The 21656-nt window shown below is 37.2% G+C and overlaps 1 protein-coding gene across 11 annotated transcripts in view; it reads left to right on the top strand.

Annotated features, from left to right (window-relative positions):
* LRMDA (leucine rich melanocyte differentiation associated) overlaps nt 1-21656 on the top strand; it is a 741452-nt gene that overhangs the window by 72691 nt on the left and 647105 nt on the right. For all 11 annotated transcript variants that reach the window (XM_071811807.1, XM_071811805.1, XM_071811806.1 and 8 more), the window contains one exon: nt 4271-4371. In XM_071811807.1, coding sequence (XP_071667908.1) covers nt 4271-4371 — 101 coding nt within the window. The remainder of the gene's footprint in view (nt 1-4270; nt 4372-21656) is intronic.

Genomic DNA, 21656 nt, shown 5'->3' with positions numbered 1-21656 from the left:
CGGTGGATTCGCACGGCGCTGGGGATTTAGTTTCCAGCCGCACGTAGGCACTGCGCCACGGGACGCTGCTCAGGTGCCGCCTCCCGCAAGCACGCGGCTCCAGGGCCACCGCAGGGAAGGAGCGGAGGAGCCATCCCTGCCCCGGAGCGCGGAGGAGGCGGGGCGGTCCCGGCCCGGGGCTGCGCTCCGAGTCCCACGGATTGGGGGTGTGCGCGCGGGCTGTACTCTGTCTTAACGGGTAGATAGCAGAGCATCGGGGTGATTGGTGGTGGAATTATTGCTCTGCCACTTCTGCTACTGCTGTAGCCTGCTCAAGTGCAACAGGCGTGATCCTGAGGCTTCGCTGTCGGAGCAACGCGGCCCTAACAGTTCACTCCGGTGCAAGATCCGTAGCTGGTGGTGGAGCCCGAGGCGGGGCCGGTGGGCGACCTGAGGTTGCTCCGGACCCTGCCGTGCTCAAGTTTGAGTCGGCTGCGGGAGTAAACTGAATGAGAAGGACTGAAATATGCTAAGTATTGTTCCTGCTGAAACTAAACGCTATGTTTAATTTTGGTTAAAGAAGTTGAAGTTGGTTAAAGTGGGGAAGTAGAACAAATCCTGCTGACCTTTATCTCCAGTGTCTTACTTGGCTACTGGAAACTTTTTTGGTTAAATATTGATGTAATTAGTGCTGAACCTGTGGCTGAAACTAGCAAAATACATATCCATATATATATATACACACACACATATATATTTTTTTTTTTTTCCCCACAAGAAGAATAAATTAAGCTTGTCTTCTTTCAGAAAGTGGTTTGCCATTAAACCGAGGTGCTGCCCATCTAATTGCCTCTCTAATTTTTTGCTGTTTCTGTGTGGAATTCAAGTAAATGTGCATGTGATATGGAGGCAATTGGCTAATTTTGCAGCTGCTGGAGGAAACGGTTCCTGTGGTCTCTGTGGTGCACTATGGCACTGAGTAACATGCTGCCTTCTTCCCTTAAGCATGCCTTAAGCCCATTCAAGTAAAGAGTATTCTTAATTTGGCTATGTGCCTAACATACAATCTTCAACAGCACAGAGTAAACATAATGCTCAACTGACTGGAAATATTCTCTAGATGTAATTCCATTCAGTGGAAGGGAATATGTAATATCTAGAGTTCATACATGACCTATTTGGTGATAATCTTTATTAAAGATGTTACTTGATGAGTTACTAAGCTTACAATACCATTGTAAAGTGATTGCAGAGATTAAATGTTAATATCCTCTGAAACTAAAGCAGAAGAGACATGTAACTGCTATTGATTGGTTAACTTATGTTTTAAATATTTTGTAAAAATGTATTTGTTTTCCTGAGTTACATACAGTGTGTTGAAGAGTCTGCAAGAATGTCTGAGATGTCTGTAGCCTGTCAGATCCCGGGCTTTGCGGGAAACTTTCTGAACATTTCAGTAGGATCATGAGCAGGGCACCAGTAATAAGGACGATTGACTGTGACCAGCCTGTATTGTGTTTCAGTTGAAGAATGAGGCAATATGAACATCCACATCCAGTTTTTAATCTCAGATGATGTTCAGTGACTGGTATAGAAAAATCTAAGAATTTTCCTGCTACTGATGTGCCTTGCACCCAAAGAGCTGAGGAGTCTTGGGAAAAGTATGCTTGCTCTCATCTCTCAGTGATGACATCTCTGGATATGTACTTGAAAGCTCATACTCATTTTGAGGATATTTGAGGTAGATGCATAAGGAAGAATACTGAATTGTGTACTTTTTGTTGTTTTCTGGGTAAATGATTTTGAACTGAAAGAAAGAAGATGAAAAAATATTCTTATGTTGTCCAGACTACTGAAGTCTTGTTTTATATCAGCGTTGTTCAAGGATTAAAGAGTGGAAGAGTGGGGAAATAACTCCTGAAAACTTGTTCAAAAAACTTATTGTGTGTTGCATTGCTAGTAGTCGCCGCTGTTCTTAAAGAGAATTCCTAGGTATCTAAAGCAAGTTCATGTATGTGGGAAATAGAGATCGGAAGCTGAATGCACAGTGTGTATTTTGTGGAAAAAATAAATCTGTTTTGAATTGAAAAATATGCTTGTACTGTGAGTGCGCTGAAGTGGATTTTGTGGAAGTAAAATTCCTTTTACAAGGCCTCAGAATTAAAAGGTCATGACAGCCATATTTCATCTGCAAATACACCTGTAAATAATCTGTCTCTACCAGCTGTGCAAATGTATTTGTATATTATAACAGTTCAAAGGCTGAAGCTTTGCAACATTTTATTTATTTTGCCTCTTGTGTGCTTCAAAACATCTTTGTATTAACTTTTTTCTCCAACTTGTGTTCTTGTGGAGCTAGAACGTTTGTGGCCAGGTAAGTTTCTGAAGCAGTGGGAATGCAGGTCAGAGTCTCTTGCTCCTTCTCCACCACTCCTCCCTGGGTGAAAAGCAAAGTGGTGGTCTGTTCTCTTGCAATGTTTGTAGTTGCTCAAGATGCTTTTATACTCCTAGTGTTAATAAGCATAATATTTTAGTAACGTATATTTCAGTGTTTTACATTGAACTAAGTGCTTAATCCAAAGTATTGTTCTGCTGTTAATGTGGTGTCTTTTCAAGGGTTTGCAAGCATTAAAGAAATCTATCATTCAGTGAAGAATGAAGCAATTCTTGTACACATACCTGCATGTTTGTTCTGAAGTGTGTTGTAGTTGTCCTGGAGGAAGAAAACCCCCATATTTAACTCAATAAATTCAGCAGAACAGTTTGTTATGTCCAAACCATTAGGATGCCAACTAGCCAAATCAGTTCCTTTCCCTTTTGTCCTTATATTTGCTACAGCCATGTGTACGTCTGGTAGCAGAATTTATTGCAAGAGCAAGTGTGGTTTAACAAGGGGAAGAAGTTGTTAAACTGAGCTTCAAGCTACCTGTTTTCTGCTCGTAAAAATTATTTCCCTGTTGTCAGCTTTATCTGTTGGAGTTATTGAACAAAATGAATTAAATGGGATGCAATACAGTATTATCAGATTGCAATAATTTTTAAGAGTGTAAGAGACTGAATGACTTGCAAAAGTACATACTGTCGATCTGTTCTGCAGAGGAGTCTGTATTTTAACAGGAAGTGAAACACTATCAAAACAAAGTTTGACTGACGTTTTTGCATATTTGTCATATAACATATTTTAGATCAAAGTGTTGGAATTGACTTTATATTAAATATTTAGATAATAGCAGCATCTTAGTGGTCTAACACAGTTTTGAAATCTACTTAACTCGCAAGTTGCCATGTAAGGGCAACTGAGATTTCTTTAGCACAAAATTTGAAATGTCAGTGTTTATAATGATATTTTGAACACTGGGAGGATGAGACAAGATAGATGTATAGAATTTGTGACAATAGGTTTGGCGGGCTTTGTGGAGATTCTTTGAAGAAATCAAACCAAAGACTTCTAAGACAATACAGTAGATAGAATAGAAAAAGTTTAGCTGTTTTATTGTTTGTCTTTTTCTGGAAATATTATCACCCACTTCATCCTGGCTAGAGAAAATAATATCTGAGTAGAACTGTATTTTTGCTACCACTAATTCTTCCCATGTTTGTTAAAGGTGAGTTACATAGGCTGGTATGAAAAAGAGGAAAGACATTCATGAATATTCTGGGCACAAGGAGAAGTGCAATCTGAACACCGGTGTTAAAGCCAGAAATTTTTAAGTCTTACATGACTGTCTGAAGAAAGATGCATGCTCAGTTTTTCAGATCTTGGGCAGCCCTCTTGCTCTGTCCCTAGCATATCACTGGGAATAATAATCTCCTTGGGGAATGGTTATTGAAATGGATTGACAGTGCAGTGCTTAGGTATTTCTGGACCAGACTTTCCAAAGTGATCTTTTAGTGTGTTGTGTACTGAGAGGCAAAGTAGGAAGTCCTTTGAATGGCTTCTGATCTTTCAAAAAAGTTCTTCTGGAGTGTATCAGAATGGTAATACAAAATAATGTTAGATCAAGGTATTAACAGTGGAATAGAACAAATGCAACATATTTGATAAAATATTTTTACCTGAAAGGTGACAACACATTGTACATAAGACTACAGGTGTAATAAATATTAAGCTGATTGTATCGATAGGAAAATGAGATTGCGATAGATTCTATAGGAGTAAAACTGATGTAACTTACAGCTGTAACTAATACTTACTATATTGTATGTTGTCATTTGATCTGTGAGACGGAATCTGGGCAGGAAACTAAATAATGCACTTATGAAATGTTTCCTTTTTGCTTCCAATTCTCAGGTGTCCTACATTAGTCAAGACTGTGAAGAAATCCCAGAATTCCTAGGAAGAAAATATGGACGGGTGGCAAAAAGGCTAGATCTTAGCTTCAACTTGTTAAGGTATGTGGTAATACATAGATTTTTCAAGTGTGATATGGGACAGCAGCTCCAAAAACAGAATTTTTTTTTTTTTTTCCAAAGTAGAACCATACATGTATGTCAGGAACATTTAGTTGTTATCAAGTGGGTGACAGTGTTTGTCTCATTTTCTTGCATACTTGGAACACAAATAATCAGGTGAGTCTGTAAATTTCTTGTGTTACCATAAATTATGCCCAGTGAGGAGCTTATGGTTTGTTCTCTGCTCAAAATGGAAAATAAGGATGATTACCTGAAGAAGTGAAGAATGGGAGAAAAAGTGAATTGTTCTTGACCAAGATATGGGTAAGTGCGTGCTTCTCTCCCTTCTTTTTATTTGTAGGTCTCTGGTTATTACCATAAATAATTCGTAGTACTCTTTTCCCAGATTATGTGTTTTTGTTGTATGATTTTATTTTTGGACAGCTGTGCAGTTAAGTGCTAAAACTAAGTGCAGTTAGAATTTATAAATTAATTATAATTATTTTAATATATGAATTCATTTAGAATTTTGTAGTATTTCCTCCCTTGTGAGGAAAGGCTGAAGGAGCTGGGTCTCTTTAGTTTGGAGAAGAGGAGACTGAGGGGTGACCTCATGAATGTTTATAAATAGGTAAAGGGTGAGTATCGTGAGGATGGAGCCAGGCTCTTCTTGGTGACAGCCAATGATAGGACAAGGGGCAATGAGTACAAACTGGAACACAGGAGGTTCCACTTAAATATGAGAAGAAACTTCTTCTCAGTGAGGGTGACAGAGCACTGGAACAGGCTGCCCAAGGGGCTTGTGGAGTCTCCTCTGGAGACATTCAAAACCTGCCAGGACACATTCCTGTGTAACCTCATCTAGGTGTTCCTGCTCCAGCAGGGGGATTGGACTGGATGATCTTTTGAGGTCCCTTCCAATCCCTGACATTCTGTGGGAAAAAAAAAAAAAAGAGTTATTTCTTTCCTTTAATGCATGATTTGAAGAACAGTTCTTCAGAGTTTATTTCACAAAGTAAAATATTAACATTAAATCTAGATGTAAAATAGCACTTTAAAACTTTAAGTCATTGGTTCATGTTTACATGGAAAGATTCATTGGTGGTGTATTTCTCGAATCTTTGTTTTCATCCCTTCTTTCCTTCCCTACCCAAAACACTGTCAAACACTATCACTTAGCCTACATTTCAGAAGGGATATAATTTGTTTTTATTGGGCCTTCTGGGGAAAAAAAAAAAAGTGCATTAAAATATTTTTTTTTGGAAACATGAGAGAAAGTGCTGTTTTTTGGGGTAGCTGCAATCAACTTTTGATGTAGGATAGCTTGCTGTTGTCAGGTTGTACGAATATTCTAAGGCCAGAAGTCAGATTTGGGGAAAGAGTAGAGTTTGTGGTTTTCTGTTGTCGTTGTTTTTTTTTTTTTTTTTTAGCTTAGGGAAGCTAGTACTAAATGTGATGCGAGCACTAATGTTTTCTCATTTCAGTTGTGATAGATATACTAGGCATATAGAAACTAATAATGAAGTATTTATTTTGCAGTAGCTGTTCAGGCTGGTTTGCACTCATATACAAACACTGTGCCTGCATATTATAGAGAGAGTCAGATAAGATACAGAATGTTAAAGCCTTAAATGAGTGTGAATATCGAAGAGACATCTTGGGCAGCTGTTGAAGCAAGCATAAACAGTTAGATCATTGTCATCATCTTTAAACAAATATTATTGCTTGAAAAATCTGACAATGCTGTAGTATACTGATGACTTTTATGATTTTTATCAGTGAATGCTTTATTTGAAAAGTTTAGTACGTTGTTTTCAGGGGAGAAGAAACTCTAATATATTTTTAAAAAGGAGTCTTGATTTTCTAGAAAATCTTGCTGCCTGTTGGTAAAGGCATAAGTTGAGTGAATAAGACCAAGTGTGATCAAAATCTAGAAAAAGAGAGAGAATGTCATGCTTAGCAGGCACTATAGTTATTTGCAGTAAGGATGTTTTCATTATAATATGATTCATTATTAGATGAATTAGATGTGTTCTTTGAAAGAAAAAAACATTTCAGTGCTCACTAATTTATTGGCCTGTATATAAGTCAGAGAAATGCTGAAATATTGAACAATTGCCTGTCCTCAGTGTTAGGCAGTAATTAAGTACTTACCAATGTTTTTCTAATGTTTTGTTTATAGGGTTCCTGTGTCCTGCCCTCTGTAAGCATGGCTGCTGCCAAGTGTATTTTGGGAAGGAATCATCCTTCTGTAGCAGGCAATAAATTCTGTTATGTAAAGGTGTCAATAGAATTTCTGACAACATAACAATTACATTAATAATTTAAGAAGTTGAGCATAGAGGGAAGATTTTTTTTTCCATTTTGTGGGCAGCAGTATTTGCAGTCATGGTATTTGATGTTGCTGTCATGCGTGTAGTTGCACGGAGAGAGAGATCTCTTTCCCTCATCGTAACGTGTTCAGCTTTGTGGTCAGTTAGGCAGCAAACTCTTCTTCCAATACGGTGCTGTCCTTTCTGAACCAGGAGGCATGTGCCGTTGTAGACTTGCACACACACACACACACGCACACACACACACACATACACAATTATCCACATAGGGGACTCTGACCAGAAAGATGTATTTGTGCTGTGTGATACAGGTGTCACAAAACTTTAATGTAACTGGTATAATGTAATACTTGACTGAACATTTGCTTTAGTAAGTCATACCGATTTTGGTACTGCTATAATGTAGAAAACTCTGCTGCAAAAGTCAGGATAGAGCTGGGGAAGTTATTTTGCCTTCTAAGGTTTTCCACTGGTTCCAAGGACTTGTATACTGGAAAAAGGGTAGGAAGACTGGCTGATGCTGTTAATAAAATGGGAAAGAGTTAGTCAAACATGCTATATTTTGTGACTTACATGCAAACAACTTCTGCCAAGCTTGTCCATTGATAATGGATTTCAAGAAATTCTGTTGTGTTTTTCTGGGAAATATAGCTCATTTGTTTTGTACAAACCAAGGAGTTTCTCCTGCCTGCCCCCCTCCCCCCCTTTTTTTTTTTTAACTTGTTGAGTTGATACACATTTGGATAATAATTTGAAAAAAAAATTAAGCATATATTCTAATTAATTATTGGTTGTAATGGCACTTCTGTCTTTTCTGCAGAGAAGAGTAATTATTCAATTGGATTCAATGTTATGTGTGGTGGTTTTGTTACTCTGATTTCTCAGAATTATTTTCTTTTGGGGTGTGATATAAACACATAAATGTACACAGCACTGGAGAACTAAATTGGAGGAGGAGTGGATTGTCATTAATTCTTTTGCATTGGCAGTTTAATACAGAAGAAAATGTATATACTTCACTGTTTTTTTCTGACTTCAGAGTTCTTCCCAGGCTAGAGCCCCTTCCCCTTTATTAAGTAAAAATAATGACCTGTGTAGATGCTCAATTGTCTTTGCATTAGATGTGGTAAATCTAATAACAATTGATTAAATAATCACAAAAAGTTGCTCTTTAAAAGAATTGTCTTTCTTGTTTGCCTTATTTGAAGAATTGGTGTCTCTCCTTGATCACCCTGAGCGACACATGGATCCAACTGTCTCTCTGCTGGCAGCCAAACCAAAGTTGAAATGGACAGGTAGAGGGTCAAGGGAAAAAGGGGTCTTTTTATGGCAATGTTGGGAAAAAGGAAGAGTAACAATGATATGTTGCATATTAGACAAAGGGAAAAACTGGTGTGTATTTGAAAGCATGTGAGTTGTAATCGGCGAGATGCGGTGCCACTGACTTGCCTCTTGTTTGTGCCTCTAGCAGACAGAAATCCTTCAAGTCCAGACCACTATAGTCCACCTGTGAAATATTTATTCTCATGTTGTTTTCCTTGCAGATTTTGTTTAAATAATTTCTAATGTAGTTTGTTCTTTTTGGGACTAATGGGGGGTTGTGAAGAAGGTGGAGCCAAACTCTAATCAGATGTACAGCAAAAGGACAAGAGGCAGTTGTCACAGGTTGCAGCAAGGGAGTTCCCAAATATTTGTAGAGAAGGGCTTGATGATGGGAAAAGTTGAGTGGAAGAGGTGCCCAGAGAGGCTGTGGAATATCCATCGAAGGTGATATTCAAAGCACAACTGGACAAAGCCCCAAGCACCCTGATCATACTTTGAAGTTGCCCCATTCTGAGCAATGGATTGCACTAGATGACCTCTAGATGCCCCTTCCAACCTAAATTATACTGTGATTCTGTAGCTTTATTGGTGTGGTCATCAACAAATGGCCCAAGTTGTAGCAGCTCTTTTAATTTGATATTGGTAGTGATTTTCAGCTAGTTTAGAAATTAACTATTTACACCATATTTCAGGAGCAGAGATGTTTTGCTTTGGAAATCTTCTCCTGAGTCTCTCATGGCAACTGTATTTGATAGCTTTCCCTGATAATAAAATACTGTAAAGGCCACTATTTTGTTTCATAATATGTGGAAAGCATTCCCCAGTTCCCATTTAACGAAAGCATAGAGTATGGGAAGGAAAATCACTGATGCGCCAGTGTTAGTATTACTGGGAGGCTTTCCTGAAAAGGATTTCACTGGGGAATGAAAAGCTGTTGTTGGTCATAGGAAGTTAAAGATTTCATTGGAAAAAAAAAAGGTAAATAATAATCACTGGTGAAGGGAAAGGAATAAATAGGAGGAATGTAATGTAGGTAGGGTGTAGAGATCTGGATGAAATACAAAGTGTGGGTTTTTTTAAATTTTAGATGCATGTTGCTGTCTTGTGGAGAGGAAAAAAACCAACAAACCAACTATTCAAAGGTTCTTTTATTTGTCCTAGCTAACTTTTTGTGCCAAATCTCTCTTTTCACATTAAAGGCTAAATGCATTCCAGTGCTTGAATAACAGATGCCAGTATTTTTGTACAAATAGGCACCATGCTTCTATAAATAACATCTACAGTTCAATTCACAGAGAAGTCAGTCTCCTAATTTTGTCCTCAGTAATTTTAAACATGTGTATTGTTTTCCTATTTCTTACAGAGATTTCTTCTGGATCTAAACTATGAGCCGAAAGGGAGAGTGCATCTTTAATCTTGGCCAATGAGGGAGGATTAATCCAATAATTGTGCTCATGGAGATGCAGATATCTCTTCCCTCTCTCTAGGGTGCAGATTATTTCTGCTAGGAGCATGAATAATTTGCACAGTGTGTGCCTGTGCATGTTTTCCACTGTCCGATTATGAGGGTGTATGTATGAAAACATCCCCTTGAACTTTAATCCTAGTCTGGAATGTTCCTCCATGGCTTTTGGGAGACTGAGGTTTTGTAATATCCTCTCTGGGGACTGGCGATTGTTTGTTTCTCTCTTCTGCCTACTGTTTTTTTGCCCGGGGGAATATGCAAGTGGCAGCTTGAAACTGGGCTTCAGTTTTAAAGGGCATGTTCCTCTTTGTGAATTGAGTATGTAAAAGAGAGGCTTTTTTTTTTCCTTTTTTTTTTTCTTTCCTTGCCACCTTCCCAGGCTGTGCACCAATAAGATACACAGCACAGGAAGATGAACAACAGAAGAGAGATGGAAATAAAAGCCAGAATTAAAAACAAAACATGACATATTTTTTTAAAAGCCTTTGGAGTGATCTTTGTAGCATTTTAAAATGTTTAAGAAAATGTACTATTGTTAAAACTTTTTGATGGTTTTATTTATAAGGTAGAAAAATATTTTCACCATAATTGGGTAACTCTTAATCGTAACAATTGCATATTTATCAGTGTGAGGGGCTGTTATTAATGTAGCTGTCATGCACAAACACATTTCTGCATTAAATCCATTTAGTATGTGCATTATTCAGTCTAGAATGTCACCAGGACATCAAAGCCCCCTTAGGCATAAGAGCACAGTGCCCTGCTGTGGCTGCAGAAAGGGCTTGATCAATAAATGTAACATGTTAATGCAGAGCAAATAGAATAAAAGATTTCTTTGACAAGACATGAAAAATCACCTTGTGGCAGCTGGCATGGTGATGCCATTTCAGCGGAGACACTAGCAAAGTTGATCTGACAAGTAAAGAGGAGAGATGATGGTTATAAGGTGCTTTTGTTTCAAACTTCTTTCTTGACCTGTCAGGTTTTGAAGGAGCCTGAATGGCCCTTTTTTGTCATGTGAAAATTGTAGTCTTAGGCAGTTATGAAGCAGTTATCTCTTCTCAAATTCTGAATGCTGCTGTTTAATTGATTCACTTAGCATTTGAAACTGTCACGCATTAATAATTGCTAAATCCTGTAGATACTGCTCCAGTGTGTCATGCTTAAATGTGTAGTTATCAGAAAATTAATATCCTTAATGAACCGATGCTTTCAAACTAGCGTTGCATGAAATCTCTTTTGCCCTTTCATTTGCTGAAGGTATATCAGCCAGTTTTCAGAGAAGCCCCTCCCGACAGTTGTGTGGTTTTATTTATTTATTTTTTTGATGCCCGACAAATGCCAACTTTGCTTTGGGTACATAGTGTTCTCAATGACAATAAATATAGTAATTATGCCGGAGTTAGTAATTAACATAATTATAGTCAATTACGACAAATACAGTGCAGAGCTAAATAAATGAGGGTGAGAAATTAGCAAGCTAATTGATTTACCTTACTTGCTGCTTTTTCTTGCAGCTAGCAGTTCCAGATTTTCTGCAGGAGAGAGAGTGTTGTTTACAAATAGCTGATTGTGTTTTGAAATGATTTTGTCTTATGGCTCTCACTCCTGTTTCTTTTACAGTGAGGTGAAGAGGATTGAAATATGGGGTTGTGGTTAGAAAGAGAATGGAGCTGCTGTTCTGTCCTCACTGAACACTTTGAAGGAAAATGCATGTACTTCCTTTAACTTTAGATGCTGCTTGCAGTATTGAAGGTTTAAAAAAAAGTAATGATTCATTACAAGCAAAACACTTTGCTACAGAAATTTTGGTCATATTATAATCCGCGTAGATGTGGCCTAAATAACCTGACATCTGTCCATCGGTTTGTTCATTGACACTGGAGAGTTCTGCACAGCGCTGGGTAGCTGGAGAAAGAATTCAAATTGTTCAAGTAATCCAAGTGTGTTGAAACAATATGCCCTTGTTCAGTCATCAGTTTCAATAACTTAGAACCATTGGACCAGTAGAGATGCATAGTATCGTAACATTTGTGCACATTATAATTGCCTGTTTTGTTTCAAGATGATTTATAGTATGTTGTCTGAAATAAGTGTATTGGAGCTATGCAGTTAATCTGTTTCACTCTCCTTGGTTGTTTTTTTGTTTTTTGTTTTGTTTGTTTTCTTTCAAGCATGACCACAGTTTAGTATGTGAAAAGAGAATTAGTATGTCTAAGTATTGAAGATTTTGTATTGCTTTTTTTAAAAAAACCAAAGATGTTTAGTTGTAGCTGAGATTTCCTTTTTACTCTCTGAAAACAATAGTTTACAAATGTTTGTAAATTTTATACTTGAAATAGTTCACTGTTTCAAGGTAAATGGAATTGTATTTAGAGACTTCAACAAGATAGCATTTTCCACAATTAAGCAATCCAAAATGTATAAATTCTTGATAACTTTTCCCCTACCATTGCAGTGATTTATCAAATTCAAATGAGTAGGTTTGTAGTTTGAGGGGAGTACTTACAGTTGACCCACAGAAGGATGTGCTACAGTAAGCACAAGATGCTGTTTTTTAAGGAATATTAAGGTGTTACTCATGTCCGAAAATAAATGTACACTAATACTGCCAAGGGTGGTCATTCTTTAGAAGCAATTCAGTTGTGAATCAATTTGGTAGATGAAGTATTTATATACAAGGAATAATTTAAATTATTTAAAATTTACAGATGCAGTGATCTTTCAGATGAAGTCGTACGTGTTTATTAATCACTATGGACTACGTTATGCACAATATCTTTCTATTAAAAAAAACTATGAAATAGTCTTATCCTACTAGATGGACTGAAGACAAGTGTGATGATGGGTTCACTTTCTACATGGGTAATACCTAGGGAGTTGTACAAGATAAAGTTTTACAGGTGTGTGTCTATTGTAAAAATGGAAGGAGAGTGTTACCAGTAACAAAATGATTTTAGAGTTCAGATGTTAAATATACTTTTGATATTAAATCTGCTCCTTGCTCTCTTCTTCCCCTTCTTATCCCTCTCACCATGCCTCCTCCTTTTGAAAAGTGGCATTTCAACAGGAACCAGATGTGATTTGGGTAAGGTATAAGGGAAACTTTTTTGTCCCCTTTGAAAACCTTGAATAATATTAAAAAATACTATTAAGATATACCTTGTCTCGCATACAATAGGCATGCCCATGTTCTGTTATTTTGTTAACTTTAAATGTCGCTATAGAATATTTGCCTTTACAAAGTATTATGTGTGTGGTTTTGTGACTTGTGTATTTTGTTGTGTCTTATTTGCAGTCATTGGTTTATTGTTGATACGAAGGGGACCAGTGAATGACTAGTTTTAAAAATATCCAATTAATGGCTTATGATATATATTTAAATATCTCACTGATTTCAGCATACTGTGCCAATGATCTAAGCTGGTTATTTGATGGATAAGTTATGTTTCCAAACTCACTAATATGTAAGGACAAACTAAGAGTATAAATTGTTGTATTTCAATCTTGTACTGGTGGCTGTTATCATCTTTAGTCCCAACAGCCTCTCTTTTTGTCCATTGATCCTTGCTTGGCTTTTTATGGCCACATCGTCACTAACGGACTGTGAAAACACTGAAGTATATATACCTCTGACCCCCAGTGCTGGCCATTATCCACTGATTTACTGTATCTGACAGATCAGAACATAAGATTGTTTTCTGTTCTGCTTTTCTCAAAAAGGCTTAACTTCATGGATGGAGTTGTCTGGAGAGCATATCACGTGGCAGAATTGGGCAAAAGCTTGTTCCCTGAATATCTGGCAGGGGACTCTGTGTGTGTTCATATTGTGTAGTGGAGGTTTCTTTTGAGGATTATGAAAGCTATTAAATCTGTAAAAATGTTAAACATACTGCACAATTTGACATTAAGCAAAATAAGGTTGTGAGCTTGAACTGTTACATCCTTAAATATAGCTAGTGAATATTGCTGTGATGGATGATGAAAGTTGTTTTTCTGGTGACATCCATCTCTAAAGAGCTGGTGCAATCATGACTAAAGGTAAAATCTGTACCTCTGAACAAAGGTAAGTAACAAACTCCTTGGAATTGAACAGAGATTGAATGTCACGTTAAGCATCTATTGACTCAAGGCTGTTGACAAGACGTTTTGACTGAGGTGGAGCATTTCCCAGTGAACTGATGTTTGCATCGCATCGTTTTCTTTGTGTTTGAATGAGCAGGGAGTGAGCAGGTCTCTCCATCTGGTTTCCTGCCTGAGATTGAAGTTGTTTTGTGGAGTGATGTTGGAGGTTAAATCCACAAAGCCTGTACTTGTTCTCTGGGTACCCAGAGGGCTTAATTCACTGGCACAGTCAGTGCAGCTCCTCTTGTGAGAAGTGTAATCAATCTTAAACAAAAATTAGTTTTTGCTTTGAATTCCATTTTGAATGACAGGAATCTGTGTCAGATTGAGAGAAAATGAGTTGGTTAATAAATGGAAGATTACCGCAGTCTGGGAAGTATTGACATTTCAAGGAGAAATAGTTTGCACTTGTTTTAGCTTTTGAAGAATGTCAGTAGATTGCAAATAATGTCCTGGTGACTTCTACTGCATAGTCTGGTTACTTAGATTTTAAGACTGAGAACTGCTCTTTTTTTTAAAGAGTATCGAGAGTTAAAGGAAAAGGCATGACAAAGTGCATGTTATAAATATAGTAATCAGATGGACCATTCTTTCTGACTTCCTTAATCTCTCTTACTCTAAAACAGTATTTCCTCATCACTGCTGTTGTGAAACAAGAGCGAAGGACTGCAGAAATAACTGTTGTCTGAGAACAAGGAGCTTGACTGAAGGGAAGAACCTGCACTAACTGTGGAGCTATTGTCTCTGTTTTTTCTTCTCTGTTTTGTTGAAAGGTATCTTCTTTGGTCCTTAATGAAATACACAGGATTCCCAGCATCTAGTTGCAGAGATAAAGAACTTGACTAGTTTTACTCAACAGTCTAACAGAGACTAAGAAGGGTCTCTGTCCTCCAACACTCAACAAACCTGCTGCATGTTTGTTATATGTTGTCTTGTGTGGTTTGTGCCATTTTTGAGATCTTGCATTTTACATGAATCATCTTTACGTAAATTATCTTGGAGGTGATTTTTCAGTTTAAAAAGGCAATCCCCAAACTCTTAGCTCATGCAAGTGTGAAGAATGAGTATCGTAGAAGTGCAAAAGGGCCATGCATTTTTCTCAGGCTCAGGAGCCAGCATGTCAAACCAGACATGCTATACAATAATTATATTGTCTTTAAGGTCATAGTTAATGCAGTGTTATAGCTCAGTTGCAGGCTTTACCCATGAACTGAAGCTGGTAATCATCCGATGTTTCATTATTTTTATTTGTCTTTTTCTTTTTTTTGTTTCTCCTGGTCTTTTTGACCATGCTTGCCTGAGTGAGTTGCTTACTGATAGAGTTGGAAGATCAGTTCATTTCTTTATAATTTCTTCTCAATTTTTAACTTAGTTTGCCCACTCAGCACATGAGTGGTAGCATTGAACATGCTTTGTATAATACAGTTATAAGAGTTTGTTCATTTTTAAAACCATCTCATTGCTCATATTTATAGGAACCCTTGTTATGGTGGAAGACCATAGAAACCACTTTAAAAACCCTACAAATAAGATATGCAAAATATCAAATGTTAGGGGATAGTTCATGATCCATCCAAAACTTGGGGAAGTCAATAAGCTCTTGCAAATTGGACCAAACTTAAATAGCTTCTCTTCAAATGCTTACATCTGTAACGTTTTTCCTGTGCAGCTGGTATATGTCCTGCACTTGTAGATAGTAGTACTTGAATGTGTGCATGCTTCCAGTTCATTTTTTCATAGAAAGCATAGTGTGTGTGGGATGCTGTTGTTAGAAATAGTTTACTGGCATTTAATACATATATGCACACACAGAGACACGCACACAAACCAACAGCTTATCTATAAACATCTTCATAGTACATGTATAATGCCTTTATATGTATTAGATATATGATATATGAATTCTATTTTTAATATGTAAGAATTTGGGGGTGATAGTCAACCTAGAAAGAAAGAGCATATTACTTACAGGTTACTAACGAAAAAAGATACATCAGATATGGGTGACTGGGAGAGATAACTGAATTTGAGGGAATTGGATCAAAATGGGAGCAGTTTTGAGGTGAAAAAGTACTTAATTATCAAGAAATTAAAAATTTCTGTCTCCCTTTTGAATGTTTTGTCCAAACCTACATACATTTTTACAGGTTTTTGTTATTTTTAAACTCTCTCCTCCCTTCTGCCTTCTCCCTAAGCTCTCAGAAGTAACTCAGTATTAGTCTTGGCATCAGCTCTTATTGAGGCTGATAGGAGGAAAGTTACCTCAGCTGGTGGTGTTAGTCCAGTGGTGACTGATGCAGATTTCAGATTATGAGCTGTTTGGCCTAGATACAAACTCGGCGTGTTTGGGCTTGGTAAACCAAGTCAGGCTCTTGCGATATTGGTATTGAAGAGGATTTGGGGAGGGGGATTTTTTTTTTCTCCTTTTTTTTTTTTTTTTTTTTTTTAGCATTAAGCTTACGTGCTCAGTTCTCTCAGCTGGTTCATTTTTATATAATGTCCTGGACTGATGCAGACACTTTGAGTACAAGTGCTCAGTCCTTAATTCTTGAACTCGTGTTAGGCACCATTTTTCAATGCTTCCTATGTTGAATGTTATAAGATGGGGAACATATATATATATATAGTTAAAATATACTTAATGATACTGAAAATGTGGCTCACATTTTATGAGTCAACTCTTCGTTTCCCATTTGGCAGCTGCACCGACTGGTGCTCTTTGTTCCTTGTGAAAATGCCCAGTGGAAAGACATCATAGTGCTCAATGTTTTTAAATTATGATCAGAAATGTGAGCTGCCTTTCCCTTAGAAGGTTAATCTATGATCAGACATGCTGATGGGGAACTCAGTTTATGAATTTAACAGAAAAGCTACCTATTACCTACATTCAATGTTTTTTAAAAATCATAATTTCCAGCCATTACTTTGAAGATCAGAGTAAGCATATGTATCCTTTCTAAGTGAGGCATGTACTTGTGGTGACCTAAATGACTTCTTTAGTAGTTTAGATATTTATTTTTTCATTTTCTTTTTTTTTTTTTTTGTTGTTCTTGTCATGATTTCAAGACCAGTACATTTTAATTTTAAATTCTTAGATGTTTGGGAGCATCCAGTTACCTACTTAAAGCAAGCGAACAGCTTTTTATGACTAAGGTATGGATAGTAAAGTTCCATTTTGGTGACAGTGGTTTGAGGTTTTTGTTCTTCTGGGTTTGGTCCCATTCTCTTTTGCCAAATGCTAATATGCATTTTGCCTCTTGAGCATAAAATCTCTTGAAGCAGAAGGAAATGCAGCAGAATTGTCCGTGAACCATTTTAGATGTGAAGGGTCCAAGACTGGCTGCAATGTCATGACTCTGCAGGGACACAGGGCCACAAAAGCACTGGATGAGGATGCTGTGTTTTGGGCTTCTAGGGCTTTCAAGGCCTTTTAGCTGGAGAGAAAAGATGAAAACTTGACCTAGTTATGTAAATGATAAAGTGTACTGATTATTTTAAAGCACTTAAAGGCTGAAGGAAAGGTGTTCTAGACATGCCAAGGATTGACAGTATATTGAATATTCAAAAAACTCTGCTTCCAACACAGTTACGTTAAGATAATCTGACAGTCCAGTGTGTGTTAAAATTACAGCTGCTCAAAGATCTGAACACTTTAGTTTTCTTCCCATTATCTTGCATTTAATACACTCTATCTTGGACAGCAAAGTTCTTTGGAATAGCACATAAACAGTCGTGTGAAGGTGATTATGTTGGAATAGCTTTGGGAAAAAATTGTCAAATACTATGTTTTCTAAGAAATGGAAACTAACCAACTAAGCAAGAGGTGGTGTGTGTGTCCAGTTTCCTTCTTTCCCTCGCTCTGTGCCTCCTGTTCTTCCTCTCTGCTGCCTCTGCCTCCTTAACTCAGCAGAAGGTGCTGATGAGAGATCTGGGTGCAGGTGCAACGTGAGGTTCTTGCTCTCTTGCAAATTCTTCTGTTCGCTGCATTGCTTGTAACCAGGAGCCAGGTGTTAGCTGGCCCAGCTGTTCCTGTACAGTGTTCCAGTTCTACCAGGTGCACAACTGGTAAATTGTCTTTCAGCCTAAGTGTCAGAGGGCAGTTCAGTTTATGTCACTGTTAATTCTTTGGCTTCCTTTAAATAAATCATATAAACAAATGATCTGTTACTACCACTAATAATAGGGCTTTTGAAATGTGGACATATCTCTAATGAGAATCTATCTCAACCCATTTAGTACAGGCCACTACTTTGCCACTGAGTTACAGACTCTGGTCACTGCAACCACACGTGGTTTGAAACAAGAGCTTCACCTGCATTTAAATGACTGAGCAACAGAAAAGAAGTTTCTAAAGTTAAGGACACTAATGCATTACTGTAGGTTTTGTTTCGACCACCATTTGTCTCACTTTCTATTAATTGGTAAATGGAGGAAGAGAGGGCATATGTCTGTATTGAGCTAAAAGTGAATGGACAAGTGTTTCTTTGTGCATTGTAGTACAACAGATGAAAATCTTGGTTACTCTAGTCCTAGTATTTTAAACCAAAGTAAAGGGGTGAAGTCAGCTTGAAGGTACTGTCTTTATTTTTCATTTTCTTTCTGTATGGAGACGGAAGTGCACTGGAAGCAATTAAGACTAATGTGGGCGGAAAAAGTAGCACGACAAACCCTTCAAGATAGCTGGTAGTTATAAAGTTGATACTTCTATTTACAGTGTAGACTATTCCTATCATATCACCTGAAATGAATAAATAATTCCTGTACTGTAGCAGATATATCTTAGCAGTAGGCAGAATAGTGTCAGAATTGGTCAATAAGCTTCATTATATAGACGGAGGCATCAGATGTTTCAGGTTCTCTGCCTTTCGTTTAATGCACCAGGAGGTCATAATCTAAATCAGATTTCCCGAATGATTCCTCAACTGCAAATTTCCATTCAGCTCTCATTCTTAGGGGAAAAAAAAAAAAAAGGCTTCTGCACCCTAGTGAGTGAAACCCTATTCACACCCTTTTTTCCTAGTAAAAATGCACAAGAAAGTCTACAAAAAAGATATGTAGGTACTTATGTTAAACATTCATCTGTAAGTTCCTAAAATCAAATAATCTCTGAACCTATGTCAGTGTCAAGAAAATTTGCTTACTTAAATTATACTGCTGCTTTCCAAACCTTTCAGCACTTTCAGAAAATAATAGATGTTTCCTTTTACTAGATTTTACATGCTGAACACAAGTGAGATCCTTGATGTTTGAATCTATCCAGCTGAATAGAAATAACCTTGTTCATATTGTAGAGTGCATTCACATCCGTGCATGTGTGTAGAAGGCGAGGTGTTACTCATTTCCATCCTGTGCAGGTCTGGCTTTCTGCAATCTTTTAAAATCTCTTCCTTGTCTTTTTACTACAGAGCATTTTATTTGTTTATTTATTTTAAGGCCTTCGTGTCTCTTTAAGTGATCACTGAACAGAGAAAGTAAATTGCTGTTAAAATTCCCTCACTGGTGATTCCAGCTAAACCAACCACAGCTAGTATATTAAAAACAAACATGAAAACTTCTGCTTTTTCTTCATTGGTGTCCAGCTAGCAGGGTGCGTGAGAGTGGAGAGCTTTGACCCCAGGGAGCTTTGCACGATAGATTATTTTCAGGTTCTTGTGTAAATCATACTGAAGCTCCATGTGTAAACTCGACAGTACCTCTCTGCGCTTGGCATTTTAACTTCAAGCTTTTATGTTTTCTAAATATACTAAAATGTACCCTGTATAAAACTGCAGGTGCTGCTACGCTTCTATTAGAGCATGGTAACACTTGCCTTGGAAAAACTGAGGCTGGTGAAAGAGTTAAGCAAAGCAGCCAGAAACCATTTTCAGCTTTTACTTTGCAGATACAACCTTTTAAGCATACCTACATTTACCTGCAATGGCAATCGTTTTGCATTTTAATGACAAATCAAGTACGCTAACTTGCATTTGAAACGAAAGTGCCTTAAATGTCTCTGGCTGTCAGAATGAGATGTTAGGAGCTTGATGAAAAGAGAACAAAGAAGACAAAGTATGAAGCCTAGATACAGAGCAAAATGAAATAAAACCTTGTATGGCCTGTCAGGGGTGTCAGTTGATATTCCTATCTAAAGCACATTATAGTATTACTTTGCAGCTCATAGCTTACTCATCTGTCTTTTTTAATTCATCACATTCTAGCCCACATCTTTTAAGTCCCATGTGTCAACAATGGAAGAAATCTGTTAATTGACAAATGAGTGTCACAAATGTGAATTGGTGCCTTTACATCAGAGGCAGGTAGTCTCTGTTGTTTTTTGTCGGCTCTATTATTGGCATAAGCCAGTGTAAGACATCTGTCTTTGCCAGAATGAGAGATGACAGCCAAAGAAGGGCTGTCATTGTTTTAGTGCATGTTCATTCTGCTGAGATACTGTATAAAGATAAAATGTCAGTTAAAAGAATATGAAAAACTATCGGGAGGAAGTCCTTAAATTACTTGGGAAGGGGATTCGGGAATTGGTGCCAGAATTGAAATCTGAGCGTTCCAGTTTGCATCTATCACATCAATTTAAAAATAATACTTTCTGAGTAACTGGGTCAGTTTATAAGGCATTTAGGAAAACGTTATGTTGTGTTGGCATAATTAGCTCATAAGATGGAAGGAAAAACATACCTCCACAGGATATGAGTTTATTTATTACAAGTTCATTTTTCAGACATGTATAGAATTGTCTCAATAAAAATATGCTGTGTAGCATCTCTGGCGTTGATTTGCATCTGTTTTGAAATATTGAAATTGCTCCTTTCCAATTTCTTTTTCTGTTATAGTTCTATTTTAGATTGATGAACAACATAATGAAATAAAAAGCATAGGCAGCTGTGAGTTGATGAGACAATTAATAGGGAGAAAATTATTAACATAGTTCTGGGGTGTCTAGAGGGTGTACAGTATACAAAAGTTGCTCCCAAATCACTAAATCCCTTTATCGCAATAAATGACTTTTTAATATTGGATAGTGAAAAAGGGAGGAAGATGTTTTAATGTAGGAGGTAGAAAAGGGGAATAGAATAAAAATGTCATAAAAAGCTGCCATTTTGCTTTTCACTTTGGATCAAAAGATCAGCACATTAATCTCCAGCAACTTTAACAACCATATGCTGTGGGTGCTACAGGACACTCTCCATGTGTTCCCCTCCTTCCAGAATGGCCTGTGACTTGGGTTCTACATGACCGTGTCTGAACTTCAGGGTTTTTGAGTACTATGTTGACAGCATCTGGTGAAGGACTAACTCTTGGTCTGTAGCGAGACTGGCTGTGTTCAAGTTTCAAGGTGGAAGTTTCTAAACAACAATTTATTAAAAGTCTTTATTTTAAAATTACTTGGTTTTGCATTTTAAATAGAGCTGTTAATAGAGTAGATTTTAGAAGTTCTCAAATTTGATACTACTTAATACAGGTAGAATTGTCATAACTTTGTAGGATTTGTCTGTGTGTGTGTGTGTTTGTTTTTTTAATTATTTACATTTTTGTTTGTTTGTTTTTAAACTTGCTTCCAGCAACTACTTGAACAGCAGAAAAAATGTCAAACTGATGAAACTGATGTTTCTCCCTCCCTTCTCCACCGTCTAATGTGGGGCTCTCAAATTCTGTTAGTCTTTGGTAACTGTGTTTATCTCCAGGGTGCCTCCTGGCTGTTTTACTGCAATTCATGGATAATGTTGATTGCAGTTTTGGTTTTAATTCTTGAGACCAGTAATAAAGTTAAATACTTATAATAGGTGCTAGTAATTTTGTGGGTCTTTCATGTCTTACGGTCTAAAAAGCTAAGAATGAGTAGCATACAGCTTACTTTTATTTTAACTCTATGAATAGAAATATTGTGGCTTTGTAAATTGATCTTCCTTTAGAAAAGAATACTAAGAGAGGAGATGGTTTGTTTCTTTAAAGCAGACTTAATTGTTTTAAGAAAAAGCTGGTATTTTCAAAGTTCTTTGGTATACGTTTTGCTAGACATAAATTTAAAAGATTATAATCCATGA

Source organism: Patagioenas fasciata, chromosome 8 (assembly GCF_037038585.1).
Source record: "Patagioenas fasciata isolate bPatFas1 chromosome 8, bPatFas1.hap1, whole genome shotgun sequence".
NCBI classification, from domain to species: domain Eukaryota; kingdom Metazoa; phylum Chordata; class Aves; order Columbiformes; family Columbidae; genus Patagioenas; species Patagioenas fasciata.
Note: the sequence above shows the minus strand (reverse complement) of the source record. Positions and strands in the feature narration are given on the sequence as shown.